At 37.7% G+C, this 20086-nt stretch overlaps 2 protein-coding genes across 2 annotated transcripts in view; one reads left to right on the forward strand and one right to left on the reverse strand.

The window, feature by feature from the left end:
- VEZT (vezatin, adherens junctions transmembrane protein) overlaps positions 1 to 9616 on the reverse strand; it is a 68151-nt gene extending 58535 nt beyond the window's left edge. Inside the window, exon 1 of the mRNA XM_037513854.2 lies at positions 9478 to 9616. Within this exon, the coding sequence (XP_037369751.1) occupies positions 9478 to 9513 (36 nt within the window). The 5' untranslated portion in view covers positions 9514 to 9616. The remainder of the gene's footprint in view (positions 1 to 9477) is intronic.
- Positions 9617 to 9979: 363 nt separating this feature from the next.
- The window catches only part of FGD6 (FYVE, RhoGEF and PH domain containing 6), a 102819-nt gene continuing 92712 nt past the window's right edge, over positions 9980 to 20086 (forward strand). The window contains exons 1-2 of the mRNA XM_037513856.2: positions 9980 to 10146; positions 16013 to 18437. Of these exons, the coding sequence (XP_037369753.1) occupies positions 10131 to 10146; positions 16013 to 18437 (2441 nt within the window). The 5' untranslated portion in view covers positions 9980 to 10130. The remainder of the gene's footprint in view (positions 10147 to 16012; positions 18438 to 20086) is intronic.

A 20086-nucleotide genomic window follows, 5' to 3' on the forward strand; every position in this document is an offset into this window, starting at 1 on the left:
TTGTTAAGAAACTGAACATTAGCCAATTGAAATTGACCAAGATAGACCTTGTAACACAATGAATAATTTTTAAGACTCCAAAGGAGGTTTTAGTAAAATTATTTTATATTAATAAAAAAAGGTGGGGATAAAATTACCATCATATTTTCTCTGAAATTGCTAACTGTGTACTATTTGATCTTAAAAAAAAAAAAACAAACATATTGAGATGAAATTTTTTGGTCTCAAGATCCCTTTATGGGGCCTCCCTGGTGGCACAAGGGGTTAAGTTGTAGCACTATGAAGTTACCAAAGCAATTGCAACATGAGGGCTAGGGAGCTAACCCACATGACACAGTAGACCTCTCCTGTCTTGCCTGCTGCTCCCCTCAGCAGTGCATTTCAGTCAATTTGCCTGTTCCCCACTGTCTCTGGTGAATCCTCTCATCCTCTGCACCTCTGGCCTGTACCCCAGTTCTTGTATGCATAAATAAATCTTTAAAAATAGAAAAAAGATCCCCTTATGGTCTTAAAAATTGAGTCTCAAAGAGCTTTTGCTTATGTAGATAGTTAACAATATTTTTCATAGTAGGAATCAAAACTGAAAAAAAAAATTAAATATCAGTTTACCTAAAAATATAATAAACCAATTATAATATTAATGCAAATACATGTTTTAATGAAAAAGTATATTGAGAAAAGTGGATTGGTTTACACATTTGCAAATCTCTTTATTATCTTAGGTAATGAGATAGCTAGATTCTTATATCTGCTTCTGCATACAAACTGGCAGTTCATTGTTTTTAGATGAAGTAGATGAAGAAAATCATACCTTAAACAGATATATTCTTGGAATGGGAGGAACAGTTTTTAAAATAGTCTTTTTTGTGGATAATTGTATTAACAAAGAATAGCCATAACAAAATTTGAGAAGTTACAGTTCTGAAAAGGTTAATTTCAATGTGGAATATAAAACCAGATTGACGAGCTGTTTGTAGTCTGTACATGCATGAAAGAATGAGAGGGAAAAAGGCAAAAGATGTCTTAATATTGAACCTGATCAGTCAACATAAAATAATTTATATATTTTTTTTACAGCAAAGTAAAGCTTCCTATTATAATAGTCCTAACTACAACTACTACATTTGGAAGTTTAGGGCTATTAGGTTTAAGAACTAATACACAGATATTTCTAATTTTCCTTTATTTTTTATTTTTTAAAAGATTTATTTATTTATGCATACAAGAGCTGGGGTATGGCCCAGAGATGCAGGGGGTAAGAGGATTCACCAGAGACAGCGGGGAACAGAACAGGCGGATTGACTGAAGTACACTGTTGAGGGGAGCAGCAGGCGAGACAGGAGAGGTCTGCCTCGCCATGTAGGTTGCTTCCTGGCCGGCCAGGGATCGAACTCGTGCTGCAGAGGCTGCGGATTGCTTCATAGTACTGTGCTTAAACCCTTGTGCCACCAGGGAGGCCCCTCTAATTTTCATTTACTGAGTACTATTACAGGTTGATGGCAGCTTTAAAAAGGGAGTTTTTGTGAGCACAAGGCAGAATAGGTGGTAATAGGCAATTTTCTGTTATTTTTTTCGTTGGTTCAAGCAAAATAAAACCACAAATGTTTTAGTTAAGTTGTTTTTTGAAGAAAAATTATTAGCACTGGACTCAAACTGTAATTTTGTAGTATTGGAGAATGTTTCTGCCGCCAAAAGAAATATGAGAAACTTCAGACACAGCATGTGGGAGCTTCTCCTCAGGAAATCCTTGTGGTTCACTATTCCTGTAAATTTTAGCTGACAAAAAACACACATCACAGAATCAAGAAAGAATTTTGCTAAAGGAAAGATACCCAAAAGTCTTAAGTTGTACTGTGATTGTTCTGATGGTTGAAACATATTTTTTTTTGGAAAAAAAAAAAAATCAGAAAACCCCAACATTTTGGCTGAAAAAGACACTTCAAGAAAATGAGTCAAATCCTAGACTACCTGTACTTCATGGTCCCAATCACAATAAAGGTATCAGGTCCCACAATGATGGATATATAAAGTATGAGCCACTCATTTAATATATTATTTATTCTACATGATTCACAGGGCATCCTATTGAAGTACCAGAACCATTATTGCTGGTTTACTTTTGAAAAGGACGATCGATTAACTATTGCAGAAATGGAGGTAATTGGATAAAATGCTTTTATTGTTAGCTTTTCTCTTCTAAAATTCTTTAAACCCTTAACTAGAAGGAGCTGTATGTTTTCAGGTTCTAGGCTTAGAGGGAAGAACAGGCCAAACATTGCAAAACTCGGCAACTCATACAATAATAAATACTAACTGAAATCTTCTATGTGTCAGACAATATCTAGGCACAGAGGAGAAAACCGAACAACACAGATTCCTTAGTAAAAAGTTTCATTCTATGACACTCCTGATAAGATGTTTATTTACCTGGCTTTCAACAGTACCCAGAAAGATTACTGAGTGGTCTGATATTTTTCAGGTAGGTTGCTATGTTTCAAGAAAATTCTCTTTTTGTCTCAGTTTTCTTAAGTACAAAATAAGAAAGCTATGGGATTCTAAAACTTGTTCAGCTAGTAAAACAAAACTCATGATAGTCTCTGGGAAACAAGATTTAAAAAGAAGTATATTAAAACAGAGAAATTTGTGCTAAACCAAATACCATCTTATGCTAGGAAATTAACAAAAAATAGAACATGGAAATTCTACAGATCAAAATACCCAGTTTCTTCAACAAATAAATGATGAACAAGACAGATGAACTGCTATTGTCAACTGCCATTATTTACTTATTTCTTTCCAGGTAAACTGCAGACCACCACAAAATAAGCTATGAGGAAGAAGGTCATTAGTAAATTACACAAGGTAGCTTATTTTCTCTATTTTTAATGATGCTTTTGGTATACAAAGAGTAAAATTCTGTCATAATTAACAAAACCATACAAAGGAAAGCAAATTTCTCCATTACTATAAATTACATTGCTAATATATTAATTTCTATAGACTACTCACTTTTAACTCAGTAACAATCAAAAAGTATAATTTAAAGAAAACTTATCCTCCCCCCATACACAAACCTTGGATAATATCACAGAACAGTACCTTGCAAAATTAAAGACATTATAAAATAACAGAAAATACTTTTTGTGTTCACACATTTCAACATCTAAATTACTAAATCAAAGCTCCAGATTGAAGTGTTAATTTAATTGTTCCTCAATATCTAATTAGATATTGCTTTGCAATATAGTATTCAAAAGAATAAATAAGCTAAAGGATCCAAAAAAAAACTTGTATAAGTAAATAAATTACTCACAGATAGCATAGTTCTAATTTCTCCAAATGACCTAGATGAAACATTTACTGCATCTTGCCCATATTCTTTTGATCTGTACATTTCTTTCGTTGATGGTTCCCACTTGTTTCTCCAGAAGAACTACACTACAAAATGGCCACTGAAGTGGAGGGCGTGTCTTCATCATTACTAAGCATTTTCCTATCAGAAGCAGCTCTTTGAAAAAATCTGAACATAAATTTCTTCAGTGCCACTCAGTATTATATCGTAACTGCAGTAGTAATAGCAAGACTGAGATTTTAAAAATGCTTTCAAAGAATATTACTTAGTATTTGTTTACTTAAAAATATTTTAAACCAGAAGCAGGTACGACATACATTCATAAAAGTTCCTGGTTGTTAGCTTCTAATATTTTTCACTATAAAGCATCCTATCCAATTAATGATGTGAAATATATAAACAGCAAAGTTTCAAAAGAGTTGAGTTTTAAGTTTTTTCTATATAACGTATAAATGTACTTAAGTACAATAGTATCTAAGTCCAAAACAAAATGAAATATGCCCATCAAAAGGAGAATGAGAGATCCAAAGTGAGAAGATAGAGTCACAGTAACATGGTCTTAAGGAACAAAAGGTAGTAGTGGTGGATCTGAGCTGTCCCTGGTTCTGATGTTACCCTTAATATCATTTGATATGTGGTTAATTATTGGTATGTATTGCCCACTTACTGGATGTAAAGTAGAAGCAAAGTAAGGAAATAAAACTCATTTTCAACTGCTTTATATGAAAAATTAGAGCCAGGTAGAAAACACATTGGCAATATGCTGAGTTTGAGAAGCGCATACAATAAACATTAAAATAAGGTGAAGACATTATAAGAATGCAGTCATGTTTTTTTCCCTTCCAAATATAATGATGATAACAAAAGGGGAGACAGAATTGTAGTTCTGTTAAGAGATAAAGGGAAACCTTAAAATAATTCACTATTCCCTTTCATCAGAAATGGAGTATCTATAAAGAAAAGTGAAACAAAAAGGACAGGGCAGGATGAAATAGAAAATCCATTTATAAAAGGTGTTAAAGAGATATGAGATAAATAGGTGAGGAGTAATCAGCAAAATCTCAACAGTAAGATATAAATAGACCAATTCTGCCAGATAAATTACAGTGTGGATTTAATGTATTTAAATGTACAGCTGCAAGTATATTATTTCAAATAACTAACAAGTATGTTGGTCTCCTGTCCTGGGAACAACAGCAAGTCTCAGTAGACATATATGCAGTATTCTAAAAATCCCGATGTAATGAAATCAGTACACCCCCTGACACTGTGCTCCTTTGGAGTACATTGAGCTTTGGGCCTTTTCTCCTAAATCCGTAAGGCATGATTCGCTTCTGGGAACTCAGGGAACAGCTGGTACAGGCAAACTAAAACTGAGCCAGGGTTTCTGAGCTAAAAATAGACTAGAAATAAGCAGAATCTCTTCCTCTACTGTATTCCCTAATTAATGAAACCCTCTAAGGGTTTTTTCTCATTTACTCGACCCAACGGAGTCAAGAAAACTATAATGCTTAAGGATGATCTGGTATAATTCCCTTATATAATAAACAAGAAGCAAAACTTTACAGAAATTAAGTAATTCACTCAAGATCTCATTGCTAATTAATGTGAGTCTTTTTACCACGTCTAGTCCCTTTTCCACAATGCGTTAAAAAAAAAAGATTGCAATACAACTATAAAAGATATCATAACAACCACAAAAAATAATTTAATTAGTGTGTATATCACAGTTTGAGACAAAGGAACTTGCACTTTAATAAATGCAATAAAAATACATAAGACATACACTTTTTAGAATGTTTATATATACACTTTTTTTTTTTTAAGTGTTAAAATCTAATTTGGGGCCCTGAGGACATGTGAAAAAGATAAAACAAACAAACAAAAAAAGCACAAGACCCAGACAGAAAAAAAGCAAGGGCTTATTTCCCAAGAATAACTGTTATAATTCAGGTTAAACAAATTTATTCTTACATATCTAATGACAAACTAGCTTTAGTATTAATGGTCAATTTATAATGTCAATTAGCTCTTAATATTCCTTCTGTTACAGATACTAATAAAAGCATGAATTTCACTATGCTTCCAATCTCAGCTACTACAAAGAAGTAGATTATTTTACATAATACATCTGCAAAGTTTTAAGAACTATAGGAAACTGTATATAGATTTTAAGGAAAAATAAGATGATATAATAATATCTTAAATTTATATGTATTTTTCCAGACAGTAGGCTCCATTATCATAATAGCAAAAACTATCAATGTATACATTCACAGACAAAAACAATTTCCTTCCATTAGTCAAATCAATAATGCAAGTAGGGAAGAAACTACAAATGATACTTCTAAAGACTGCCTTAATGTTCTTTAGAGCTACATTACAAACTTAAAAGTATAAAGGACAATCTCAAGCAAGAGACATTTTAACTTTTTTTTTTTTTAAGTGTGGGAGGTTGTGTGAGAGTGGGCTCCTTGCATTTGATTGCTTTAGTGTTGGGGTGAAAAGCTAAACCTGAACATACTGCCAATAAAGAGAAAACATTTAGTAATTTTCTGAAAAGTACGGAAAGGAGAAAGATCAGTATGAAGCAGGGAGGGGGGCTTAGGGTTTCAGACCTGAAAAAAGAAAAAGCAATGAATTCAAGTAGATATCAGAGTTGAATTACAAAGATAAAGTGACCAAGGACAGATATGAGTGTGTAAAAGTTATCCTTTTAAGAAAGAAGTTACAAAAAAGGGTTTAGATGCACACATAATGCAAAGAGATAAAAGTAGCAGTCCTTCAGATAAAAAGTTCTCATTTTGGGGTATTCCTCCCAGGCGAGCAGGATTCAGAATAGGATGAATGACTCAAATTTTCTGCAATTCATTTGTGGCAAAATCAGAAAGCTGTAAAAGAGCTTCTGATAACTGAAAGAGTGTGTGCCGCGTGAGGTACATATAACCAACAAAGAACTTAAATCTAGTACAGATCTTCCTCGATTTATGATGGGGCTATGTCCTGATAACCTATGGTGAACTCAAAATATCATTAAGCCAGAAACGCTGACTGGGACTGTGCACCAGCAGGAGTGCATATTGTATCCCACTTTCTATTAAATGCATCTTTCACACCATCATAAAGTTGAAAAACCATAAAGCAGCAGAAACATGTTCAACAAAACATTCACAGTAACATTCACATTCACAGTAACAGTATTCATGTATAGTCTCAAAATGAAAATTACCCAAAGACAGTCAGTAGTAGAATGGGTTCTTTAAATGTCACAAAATCACATGGATATACTATGGAGAAGTAAAAAATTCTTACATGATGATTAGGATAAATTTAACAAATAAATGCAAAGAGCAAAAAAAAAAAGGACAAAAAATATATACATGGAATTGAAGTGTATAAGTTATAAAAACATACAAATCAATTTTTTAAAAGCTAGTATCCGACCAAAAATACAATTTTTTCTATCAAATTAACAATGATTAAAGGAAACTAATAAGACTTGCTGAGATTTGGTGAAACTAACTTTTATTCCTGTTAAGTAACAAAAACCCAACAGAGTTAATTTTAAAGATCTAATTGTCTTTATTAAATCACTCAGGAATGAACAGCATCCCATCTAGCAAGCAGAAAGGCAATGTAAAGAGCTATACAAATTGGAAGGTTTATATAGTTAGAAAAGGGGGTGAAATAAAAAAAAAGATTATTTCAGGCAAAGCCATCTTCCCTTAGCAGTAGGGTCTTATCTTGCAGATTATCTCACTGGTACAGACCAGAAAACTCCAGATGGATTGTTTTAAAATTCTACTTTTGGAAGTGGCTGAAACTGCAATTAGGTTAGGTATGAAGTCTTGGTGAGGCTTGGCATAAACTCTATTTTGGGACTATTGTTTCTTTAAAAAAAAAAAATTCCTAATGGAAACATGATTGGTATAAACTTTCTGCATAAGTCTTTTAAAAAAAGGTTAATATTCTTTGATCCACAGTTTTCCTTCAAGAAATTATTCTATGGAAAAATCAGAGTTGCAGCTAAAGATGGACTTGTGTCTGAATTCATAATAATGGTATTTTGAATCAATATACTTATTCAATAATGGAAAAATGGTTATGGTACATGCATATGATGAAATATTATGCTATGAATAATGTTTTCAAGGAGTAATAAATAGAAAAGGTTTATGATAAATTGAAGTGAAGATGTATACAAAATTCCATGAGGTATATCTCTTTTTTTATTTTTTTTTTATTTTTTTTTATAGAGGCATGCTTTATTTATTTGTTGCTGGTTTGTTTGTTTGTTTTGTTTATACATGCACTGGGTACAGTCAGAAGCGCGGGAGGGCGAGAGAATTCACCAGAGCCAGAGCGGGAGCAGAGCAGGCAGAAGGACCGAAGTACACTGCTGAGGGAGCAGCGGGCGGCAGGAGAGGTCTGCGCGCCATGTGGGACCCTCCTCTGGTGGCCGGGGAGCAGCCGGGGATCGAACCGGCGCCGCAGAGGCCGCGCGCAGCTTCGCAACCCAGCGCTCAACCTCTGCGCCACCGGGAGGCCCATGAGGTATATCTCTTGCGTTAAAAGAAGTCACACACATAAACATAAATTTGCATAGGAAAAAACCTGTAAGAACACATGCTATAATATTAAACGTGGCCATTTTGAAGTGGTAGGATTATGAATGACTTTAAATTTGTGACTGATTTTCTACAATGAAATGTTCTTTGAACATGCATTACTATTTATCCACAATCTAAAGAAATCTAAGATTCCCTAGAAATTTAAGCAGACAAGATTTTTTAAGATAATTTTATTTAATTCATTTATTTAAGCAGCCTAGATTTTTGTCTCCTCTTCAACTCTCACATTCAATCTGTAACTGTTTCCTGGATTTTACCTTAGAGATATCTGCCCAAGTCATTATTCCATTATTTTTTTCTCTCATTTTCAAGATTCTTGTAATTCCTAGTGAGCTTCTCCAAACCAGACTTCATTGTGGTAAAATGGCCCCATCTTCCACTATTTCCACATTCTAGCCACATCAAAGCACTCTATGTAGCCACTCAAGTCCCTGAAAAATCCACACCAGGTACTTTGACACCTCCCAATCTTGGGCGTGTTCTGTTCTCCTTCCCGGTGATGTCTGATCTTATTAATCAATTCACAGTTCAAGATTTACCTCCAATATCATTTACTGCGTGTAGCTCCTAGGAGGCCGCAAGAAAAGATGGATGTATCCAATTGCATTCTCTAACGTACAGGCTGTCCATATCTTTGCACACATTTATCATTCTGCACCTATTTTGTGCTGAGCTCTAGTGCACGAAATGCACCATTTAAAAGCGTTTTCTTAAAACCTAGCTGCATAACTGAACATAAAGCATACCTGGGGCATGAATTTTAACCTGTATCTGAGAAGCTAAACGGCAACAAAAACACCAGCCTTGATTTTTTTTTTTCATTCAAGATGGCAGAGAACGTCTTAAAATAGTCCCACACAAAGCACTCACACCCGGAGTCTCACATCCTATGGACTCCATCGAGCGCAAAACACGCAAAGGACAAAAGAATTAAACCTGGATGCTGAGCCACCCCGGGTCTAATAACCAACGGCAGGTCCCGCACTGAGATCTTAAACCGTGTCAGAAAACTGGCACCTGCAACCTTCCCCCGGGCGCCACGCCTCGACCGTGAACAGCGACCTGAGGCACTTCTGGATACAGACTTCTGCAAAGACCCGAGGACTAAAAAGGGGGCGGTTAAGTTTTATTGGGGAGTCTCCAAAATGCGTGACCCGGCCCCGCCCCAGCCAGCGCAGCCCTGGTCCTCCCGCCCGGGGACCCCCATCCCCGGGGGAAACACGCAGGGCTCGCGCCGGCCCCGAGGCCTGGCAGCCGCGCGCGGACCGGAGTCCCGGGCGGGCCTGAGGCGGAAGCGGGTGCAGCCAGGTCGCCCCGAGACACACCTGTCAGGCTGCGGCCAACTAGGCCCAGAAACCCCCGGGGTTCGCCGCCGACCCCGAGGCGCCCCTCGCTTCCTCGCCCTGCGATCGGCCCCTCGCCTGAGCCTCTTCGCCTTTCCCTTAGGCCTTCTCAAACAAAGGCAGTCCACACCCACCGCCATCTTCCCCTTACCTCAAAAACCACCTCTTCGTCAAACTCGGGTGTCATCCTTCTCCGCCATGCCACCCGCCTCAGCACGATGGGAAATGAAGGCGGGAGAACACGCAGCACCGACCCGTCCGCTTCTGCCCAGCCCCGGGTGTGCAGAAAACTACAACTCCCAGCATGCCTCGCAGGACACGCCCCCTCCTCTGAGACGTTTATTGGAGCAGGGGATTAGCGTGTAGGCGGGAGGGGCGGGCAAAGGATAAATTTCGAGACCTCTGATTGGATGGGGTTGTCCGCCTTTTACGGCTGCGGCTAGCAGGGGGCGCCTGAAGCACGGTTTGTTGATTTTTTTTTTTTTTTTTTTTTTTTTTTTTTGCAGCTCGCCAGGGCGCGCGCCGGCGGGGGCGCGGGAGCGCGGCTCGTGCGCGCGCTGGGCCGTCCGCCCGGAGTTCCGCGAGCGGCGCGCGTGCCCGCCCGGCCGCCCGCTGTCTGCGGCTCGCGCCCGCGAGCGCCGCCGGGTCCCTGGAGCCCGCCGCATCCTTTGTGCCGCGCTCAGGCAGCGCCGCGGGGCAGCGAGACGGAATGTGGCCAGGGCCGCGGCTCTCCTCTGCCCAAACTCTGGAAACAATGGACTGAAAGGGAACATGGAGTGAGGGGAGCGAGCCGCGGGGAGAACCATGACTTCTGCCGCCGGTGAGTGGCGGCGCGCGCCCCGCCGCTGGGAAGTTTGTGGGGAGCGCAGCGCGTCCCGGGGCTCGCGAGCGACTTTCTCCTCGGGGCGGGGCGTGGGGCTCCCCCTGCCTGCCCCGGGACGCCGGCCGGGTTGCTTCCCTTCAAACCCAGAGGGGCAGTTGGGGGTTCCCTTCTCTTGGGGGACCTCCCTTTAGGGGGAGCCCCGTGTTGGGGGGCTCCTGCGCCAGGTGGAACGCGAGCCCCGAACAGGTCTTTGAGGGCTTTCTCCTAAAATCTGAGCACCTTTGCCTTTACATGGGGAGTTAGTGGAGATGCCCAGGTTGTTATGCCGGAACGGCCGTGTTCCCGGAGTTGGACTTGAACTCCTGGAGCTGAGTTGCTTCCACCCTGCCCCTGGCCAGATAAGGAGACTGAGATATTGGGGCTCCTGTCTTGGAGGGTTTTCCCTGTACCTGGAAGTAGAGGGGGAGATTTGCCCATAGCAGATTCTCTGCTCACACTCACCCAGGTTTTTTTTTTTTTTTAAATGGAGTTTTTTTTTTTTTTTTTTTCTATTTCTACCTGCTTAGTGGAAACAAAGGCTTGTTTTCTGTCCGCCTCCCAGAGACCTTTCTCTTCCACCAAATGACAAAGCCTGTCTTTACCTGGGTGTGGGTTTGGAGCAATTCTGGACATTGTATTTCTAAACGAAAAACAGTTCTTATTTTCCAAAATAATTGCTAAGGTGGTGTTAAATTTGCTTTATGAGAACATAAGGTACTCTTTAAAGCAGAGCTTAATAATGTATTCGGTTTTTGGATCTTTTTTAACGGTTTTGTCCACTTTCAAAGACGAACTTTCATTAGAAACTTAATGGTAAAATAGTATAAATGTTCCTCTTGGTTACTTCTAGAATCAGCGTTTTCAAGTGGCAGATTAAAATTTCTTTGCTTTTCTTGGCATTTGTTTTAAATTCCTGCAACTTGAAACTGTCAACTTGAAATTGCCAAACAGCACTCCAAATGTTCTAATTTGTATCATTTCTAAAGCTTAGATATATTGGGGTGTTGTATTACTAGGTGTAATCAGATTTACGACTAAATGACTAACGAGGCAAGAAGTTGCCCAATAGGAATTAGAAAAGCAAGGGGTGAAATATTACTGTAGTAGTATTTCTGAAAATGTGGATTATTCCTTTTTTATGTCATATGTATATATAGAAGGCTTTCTACCTACTTGAGGTGAATTATTTTCATAGTTGATGTCTCTACCTCACCTTTGCTCAAGTTTTCTTTGTTAGTGACCCAATCTGATTTAAATTTAAAGTGGTTGGAATTTTTCAAATTCTAGCAACCACTTTCTCCCTCTGTTGGAGTGTCAACCACATTTAAAATATTCATGCTTTATGTATATCAGTTTTCAATTCCAGTTTTCAACTTTTACAATAAATAGCTAGGGAAGCATTTAGCATTTAATTATGTAAACATGATTTAAGATTCCGTCTAGAACTGCTTGATTCTTTCGTTTGAATTACCCTGGAATAATGCAGCTATTTTTACATTTTATCAACTTTGCAATTAAAGAAATCCGCAGACATTTTTGTGGTGTTTAAAAGAGGGACACTTCCTGTGTTTAGCTGAGTTAGTTGGTTTTTAGCATAGCTTGCTGAGAAGCATTAACTACTTTGTTCACCCATCTGTTGAGTTTTATTATAATTCCCTCATGTGTCTGAATGGAGAACTTGGGCTTTATTTCCATCCCATTCTTATAAAAGTATGTGTTCATCATTCTCACATACTGATGCCTTTTTTTTTTTTTTAAAGATTTATTTATTTATACAAGCACTGGGTACAGTCAGAAGTGAGGGAGGGTGAGAGAATTCACCAGAGCCAGAGCAGGGAGCAGAACAGGCAGACTGACGAAGTACACTGCTGAGGGGAGCAGCGGGCAGCAGGAGAGGTCTGCGCCATGTGGGACCCTCCTGCAGTGGCCGGGGATCGAACCGATGCTGCAGAGGCTGCGGGCAGCTTTGCAACCCAGCACTCAACCGCTGGGCCACCAGGGGGAGGCTCCTCATGATTCCTTTTGCAACAATAATAAAATTTGATAAAACTTTAGAAAAGTTATTTGCAATTGGAGGGAGGGGGGGTTTGTTTACTTTGAATGTAGTCTGTGGTATTTGGGATGGTAGGGTTAATTTAAGAAAATAAGAGAGCAGGTATATATAGATCATGTAAGTTCTATGTATACTGAAAAGGATTTTTGTTTTTCTGTGTATTAAAGATTAGGCCCATAATAGAGATTTTTAGAATTGTTCTGATCAGTATTTAAAAAGGAGAGATAATTATACATGTATATTCTGTATCTTTTTGAACTTGTACATGTATCTTTTTAAACATATTTTGTGTCATTTTGAACACATTTGCTTTTTGACTAGTTCAATAGCCATTGTTACATCTAAGAAAGTCTTTGCACATGAACCGCAGACATCTGTGTGTAACAGATGAGGAGTATGTTTGTAATAGTAAAATGGTACTGGTGCTTTACTTTCTTACCTTATTTTTTCCTGGAGCCAAACAGCTGTATAAATAAGAGATTTGCTGCTTTACTCTAAAAAGCACTGGATCTCACTGTTGATACAGTATTAAGATCCAAAGGCGCTGGATTCATTTCCAAACACCATGCACTTATTTCAAGAGTTTGATATTGGAGCAGGCCATAATATAATAACTTGTTAGTTTTTCAGTGGGTTTCTTTCAAAATAGAGCCCCCTCCCAAAAAAAAATAAAAATGAAGAATTTCAGATATTGCTGTACTAGTGATTAGGAATGTTGTTCCCAGTAATAATGAAGGACTTACTTGGTTATCCTATTGAAGTTGATTCCTGCTAACTTATCAACATATTACTATATTTTAAAATGGATTTTGATGGTTTTTAAAAGAAATTTCCTGTTACTAAGACATGTTAAAGAGAATGTGTATGTGGCAGTTCTGACTATTCGCAGGTCCTATTTTCAGCATTGAGGATACAGAATGAGACAACATACTTACCCTCTTGGAGCTTACACCTTCAATTAATAAGGACAGACAAAGGTGAACTGAAGAAAAATGACACAGAGCAAAGGGGCTAAAGAATATATGTGCTTTCCTGCAGGAAGTGTCTCAGAAGTTATAATCTCAGGATCATATAGATCTTAGCAATCTGTTCAACGTCTCATTTACAAATAAGGACTCTGTGATGGCCCATCTACATAGAAGACTTATGTACAAAATACATTTAAAGAGTAGAAATGGTGTCATAAATTAAAAATCAGTTTAACTAAAAAGCAAAAATTAATTGGTAAATTACCCTGAAGCTTCCAAAGCCATCATATTTAGAAAGAAAAATATTAATTTGATGAGACAGTTTTTTTTTTTTTTTTAGTTGTGGTAAAATACACCATAAAATTTAACATCTTTACCATCATTTTTTAAAAAAGATTTATTTATTTATCTATCTATCTATCTATCTATCTATCTATCTATCTATCTATCTATCTATCTATCTATCTATTTATACAAGCACTGGGTACAGTCAGAAGCGCGGGAGGGTGAGAGAATTCACCAGAGCCAGAGCGGGGAGCAGAGCAGGCAGAAGGACCGAAGTACACTGCTGAGGGGAGCAGTGGGTGTCAGGAGAGGTCTGCGCGCCATGTGGGACCCTCCTCCGGTGGCCGGGGAGCAGCCGGGGATCAAACCGGCGCTGCAGAGGCTGAGGGCAGCTTCGCAACTCAGCGCTCAACCGCTGCACCACCGGGGAGGCCCTTTACCATCATTTTTAAGTGCTCAGTCAGTAATGTTAAGTATATACACATTTTAGTGCAGTCAATTTCTGGAACTCTTTCATCTTGCCAAATTGACTTTTTTATTCATTCAAAAATCTCAGAGGTAGGATGTTTTAAGAATGGTTATAGAAATGAAATCAACATGACTGTCAGTTTTCATTATTTTTGAGTAACAAGGGAGGTTGGAAGAGGCCTGGGGCATTCATACTTTCTCTCAGGATTTGACTTAATACTTAAGAGTTTAATAGACCATTATACCAAGCTTTATCATTAGGTTTTGAAGGATTTTATCATTTTTCTACCTTTAAAAAATGAACGCAACTTATAGTATGCTTACTGAATAGCTAACTAAAATTGTATAGCTTTGGGAATTTATTGTTTTGAAAATATTTTGTTATCTTCATTTATGATAACATTGTACTGAGGAATTGAATGAGAAGGTCTCTGTTAGTTGATCTTGGTCGAACACATAGTATTAGAGGTTGGGGAAATTCTTCCCTGCTTGGTAAAGGGAAGTAGAGCTCTCTACATTTTTTTAAACTCAATTCCATATAATATCTTTCCAAGGTTGTGACTAATTTCCTTTGCTGAAAAGAAAATCATCACCAAATGAAGTATCAAAACCTCTGTATATTCAAATATTCAAACAATGTCCAACAGATATTTTAAAAGGTTTATATTTATTTTTTGAGCAAATTAAGTTTTTGTTAAGTATTAGATGTTGTTGAGCAAATTAACATTTGTATAAAAATATAAAATAAAATATTTTTTTTATGGTAAATATTTTTATTAGTAGTTCTATCAGAAAAAATTATATTTAAGACAATTTCTGAATCAATTTTATAATAGCAAGAGATGATCATTTCTTCCAGAAAAACAAATCTCCAAGGTTAGAATAAAAAACAAGAAAATAATGGATTTCACCTTATAATTTACCTTTATCAAGCCATCCAGAACATAATTCCTTTATATGAACATTACTTTACTATCATATAACAAGTTATTAACAGATTTTTTATTCACCTGTCCTTGGGGAAATATAATAAGTGAAGGAAAAAATTGAAAAGAACTTTAGAAAATACATATGTTCTGGCTCCATGTATCTTTACATTTTTAAAGATATTTTGAGTCAAGATTTTATTTGGTTCCTATAGACCAGGAGCATGTCTACACAAATTTAGCATAATATAATATGTACTTTTAATAAAATGAATAGGAAGAATTGCTGCATTACAAATCATGTATTATTTTTTAAATGCACTACAACAGTGGGTATTAATAAAGGGCATACAACAAAATCATTAGTGGGTCTTAAAAGAAATGCGGATACCTAGGCTTTTTCCCCGAGACTGAATAGATCTGGGGTAGAGCCTGGACATGTAGCTTTTTAAAAAATGAAACTCCATGAGGGATTACAATAAAAATTCCCAATTGATAATCCATGCACAGAGACATACCAAGTTTATTATGATCCTCAAACAACACAGAAGAATTACTTTTCAGGTTTTTTTAAGTTTACTTTTCTGTTTAAGGTTAGAGAATTTCTGATTTCTGTATTCCTTTTTAAAGATTATTTTGGGATTCTAGGGAGATAGATTTGATAAAAGGCATTTATACAACTCTATATCAATGAGGTAGAAGAATATTATTAATAAGCTTAAAGGGTTGCATCTACATGTAATTTTGGCAAATTCAACTCAGCACTCAGGAAATACATTGAAGTGCATTTTCCTCCATATATACAGGTGGCAAGCAGAAGCCAATTATCTCATTTGGTGTCAGCTAAGATGTGGTAATCTGTGTGAAAGTTAGAAGAAAAACTGTGTTGAACTCACTAAGAATTATACAATATGCCCAAAGCTATTTATACTGGTATTGAAGGGCACTTTAAGAAATCTTCAAGAGTAATATATTGACTATAAAATGTAACATATAATCCAACTAGTAAAATACAAGTTCACCATATTGTCAAAAGTAAAAATGGAATTAAATTTAATCATTTATTATCTCTTGCTTTTTTTTGTCATCAATCAAACTATCTTTTTTTTTTTTTTCCTTTCTAGAGAATAAAAAGCCACCAGTGGCCCCCAAGCCAAAGTTTGTGGTGGCAAATAATAAACCAACCCCACCTCCTGTTGCACCTAAACCTGATGTTGTGGTTTCTAGTGTTTCACAGTCAACTAAGAAGGCCAAACCAGCAATAGCTCCAAAACCAAAAGTTCTGAAGGGCTCACCTGTTCGGGACATCAGGCAGTCACCATCAAGGAAAATCCTCTCAAACCTGGAAGAACATAAACAGGAAGTACTTGAAAGACCTGACAACTCTAATTGCAAAAATGCAGGGCATCAGAGCAGTGATTATATTTTACCCATGTGTTCCTGCAGCTCAGAGTGTATCCATAAACTTGGAAATAGAGAGAATGTGTGTGTAAAGCGGCTTGTCTTAGAGCCCCTGGGAATGCATGAAAATTTAGAAAACAGTAAAATTGATGAATTCTCATTAGCTATTAAAAATAAGAGAAAATGTCACTGTAATGGTGAAAAGGTCAGGAGCCAGAGTGGAGTAATTTCAAAGGCAAGTGTCCTAGAGGAGAAGCTTAAAGATGTTTTAACACAAAGATCGTCACCCTTTATTTTCCCACAGAAGCACAGATGTACAGACAACCCAGAAATGAATGATGACTGTAATTCCAACAGACAATTCAGAAATGAAAATGCAGATTTTTCACCTTCCCTGTCCAGCTTTGCAAATGTTCCTGATCATCCACATTGCCACCTACAAATTCCTAGTGATGAATTTCAAAATTTGGAAACTTGTCAGAATGGCAGTGAAAAAGGCAATTTTTACTTTCACTCATCTGAACAAGCTCTGGAAAATGGTAAAAGGAGTACTTCTGTTTCTTCAGATGGAGTTAGTAAGAAATCAGAAATCAAAGACCTTGGTCCCTTAGAAATTCATTTGGTACCATATACCCCCAAATTTCCAACTCCCAAGCCTAGAAAAACACGTGCTGCTCGCCTATTACGCCAAAAGTTTATAGATACTCCTAGTGAAAGTGCTGAAGAATCAGAGAACTTAAATAGTAGCTCTTCATATCTTTTCAAAGATGCTTTGAGAAACAACAAAATCAGTGTTCTTCATCAGAATGTTTTATGTAACCAGGAACAGGTAGACAAAATGAAACCAGGAGATAAAAGTGAATTGAATGTGAACTCCAACAGTGACAGTCAAAACCTAGGCCATTCACAGAAAGCCCTGTGTGATGAAAGCTCTTCCTTTGAAAAAATGGCACCTCCTTTAAACACAGACTCTAATTTTAGTTCTGGCAGCAAGGCAGTAGATGGTTCTAGTATGTCACTTGCTGTGGATAAAGGCACTAATTTTATAAGATGCAGTACTTTATCTATGAGCCTTCCCAAGCAGCTCAAATTAAGTTGCAGAGAACATTTACCTACTGCCTGCAATCTGGAAGTATTTACCCCTCAAATGCAAAAGGAATCTATAATAAAAGATGAAAGTTCCTTGAGAATTGTTCCCAAAAAACCTCAAAGACAAAGCTTGCCTGCTGCAGGGGTGCTTAAAAAGGCCGCTTCCGAAGAGCTTGTGGAGAAAAGTTCTTATCCCTTAAATGAAGGGAAAAAATCAGAAAAGGGTCTGGAAAGAAATCAATTTCAGCATTTGTATGCCCAAAGTCATGGTATGTCATCTTCATCTGATATGCCTAAAGGGGCTTTAGAAAAGCCAGTGTGGAAATTACCTCATCCTATTTTACCCTTTTCAGGGAACCCAGAATCCTTAAAGTCTATCACCATATCCTCAAATAGTGAGCCTTCAAGTACCCTGACCAAGCCTAGAGCAAAATCATTATCTGCTGTGGATGTGGAAAGGTGTACCAAGCCTTGCAAAGACTCTCAAAAGAAAAACTCTTTTAAGAAGTTGCTCAACATGAAACTATCCATCTGTTTCATGAAGAGTGACTTCCAGAAATTTTGGTCCAAGAGTAGCCAACTTGGGGGTACAACTACAGGCAATCTATTGGGTGGTGAGCAAAAAGGGGTTAAAAGTGATTGGCATGGCTTGTTGGTAGGAGAAGAAAAGAGAAGTAAGCCCACCAAAGCATATTCTGCAGATAGTCACAGCCTGGAATTCCTAAAGAAGAAGAAATCTTGGGGCCAGACCAGCACAGGTAATGGAGCAAGAGCTGAGTCTTTGGATGACCAGATGCTCTCCAGGGAGTCATCATCTCAAGTGCCTTACAAATCTGTTATAAGCTACTGTGCTCCTGAGTATGAAAATATTCGTCATTATGAAGAAATACCGGAGTATGAAAACTTACCTTTTATTATGGCTGTAGACAAAACTCCAGAGTTGGAATGGCAGAATTCCAGCAGCATTGAGGACACTGATGCAAATGTGTACGAGATAGAAGAGCCATATGAAGCTCCAGATGGCCAGCTGCGACTTGGACCCAGACATCAGCATTCCAGGTAATGCATAGATACCAAACAGACATTGCACTTTTACATGCATCACTGATACTAACTCAGCAACCCTGTGAGATGGGTATGCAGGGAGAATAATCACTTGGTAAGGGAGTGGTTTAATTAAATATATTAAATTACTTAATATATTTATTCCAAAGTGCCATCTCTTTTTAATCATATAGCCAAATGGGTCTTTGGAATGTAAACTTGAAGTTGTTCACTTATTTTAGTAGTTGAATCAGTATAAGAAGAGCTGAATGGAACAGAAAGGTCTCAGGAATTCATAGGCACCAATTTGGAAGTCATAGCAGGAACCTATGGGAGGAAATTACCAATTTAATAAGGTTTATTTGCAAGGTGTAAGAAATGGCTAAAGTTATTGAATTATTTGCATTTATCTGTGGTGCTCTTGTTAGATGAAATTTCTAAATTTGCCAAAGTTACTACTCTTTGAGGAGCAATTATTGTTGAGGACTAATTTCTGAGTTCAGATTGATATAGGAGAAAATTCAGAAAAACACGTAACTATTCCTCTTTCTCACTTTTGTATATGTATTTCCTACCCATGGTATATCTACTCCATTTGTCTTATTGAAACCTTGTCCATCCTTGATAGTCCAGCTCAGCAATTTTCGGCTTCATTAAGCTTCTACATTGTCTTGTATGGAAGTATTTATTTCCTATTCTCTCCTCCCAATTCAGCTGTGGTATCCTTATAGCCATTATCTTAATCTGTCTTATAGTACAATTGTTTGTTGGTATGTCTGATGTTCTATATTCACTTTTAAAGTTCATGAACAGTTCTAATGTGTCTTTTTCTCCTGCTTCTGGCCATACAAAGGACTTATTTGGGAATCAGTAGCTATTATTTGGGTATATGAGAGAATGAATGGAAAAGAGGCAAAGGAAGCAACCGCCTTGGCTGCTTCTTTCTTTCTCTAGTCACAATGGGAGAATTGCGTTGTATTTTAAGTGTTCGTTTTGTGCATAACACAAACCACATAGGCCCTTTTTAAATCTTCGTTTTTCTTAGGTCATTAACTAAAAACTTTGAGTACTCAGGTCTGAAAATGGGTCTTTTGTAGAAATACTAACATAGATGGCATATAGTAGAGGCTCCAACAAAGGGATTATTAGGTGAGTTGAATAAATAAAATTTATTCAAAAATTGAAAATAAAATTCAACTTTAAACAATTACCTCTTTTTATACCTGTGCTTCTTTCTCTCCATGGAACAATTTTGTTGGTAGGTACTGTCCTTTTTTTTTTTTTTTTAAAAGAAGATTTATTTACTTATTTATACAAGCACTGGGTACAGTCAGAAGCGTGGGAGGGTGAGAGAAATCAGCAGAGCCAGAGCGGGGAGCAGAACAGGCAGACTGACGAAGTACACTGCTGAGGGGAGCAGCGGGCGGCAGGAGGGGTCTGCACGCCATGTGGGACTCTCGCCAGTGGCCAGGGATCGAACTGGCGTTGCAGAGGCTGCGGGCAGATTCGCAGCTCAGCGCTCAACCACTGTGCCACCGGGGAGGCCCGGTACTGTCCTTTTAATATGCTTTTTTGTTCCATGCATCTCTGTGTGTGTGTGTATGTGAAAGAGAGAGAGCGAGAGTGAGAAAGAAAGAGAAAGAACAAAAGAAAGGAAGAAAAGA

The sequence above is a fragment of the Talpa occidentalis genome, unplaced genomic scaffold, assembly GCF_014898055.3.
Source record: "Talpa occidentalis isolate TD23 unplaced genomic scaffold, MPIMG_talOcc4v2.1 talOcc4.16, whole genome shotgun sequence".
NCBI lineage: Eukaryota > Metazoa > Chordata > Mammalia > Eulipotyphla > Talpidae > Talpa > Talpa occidentalis.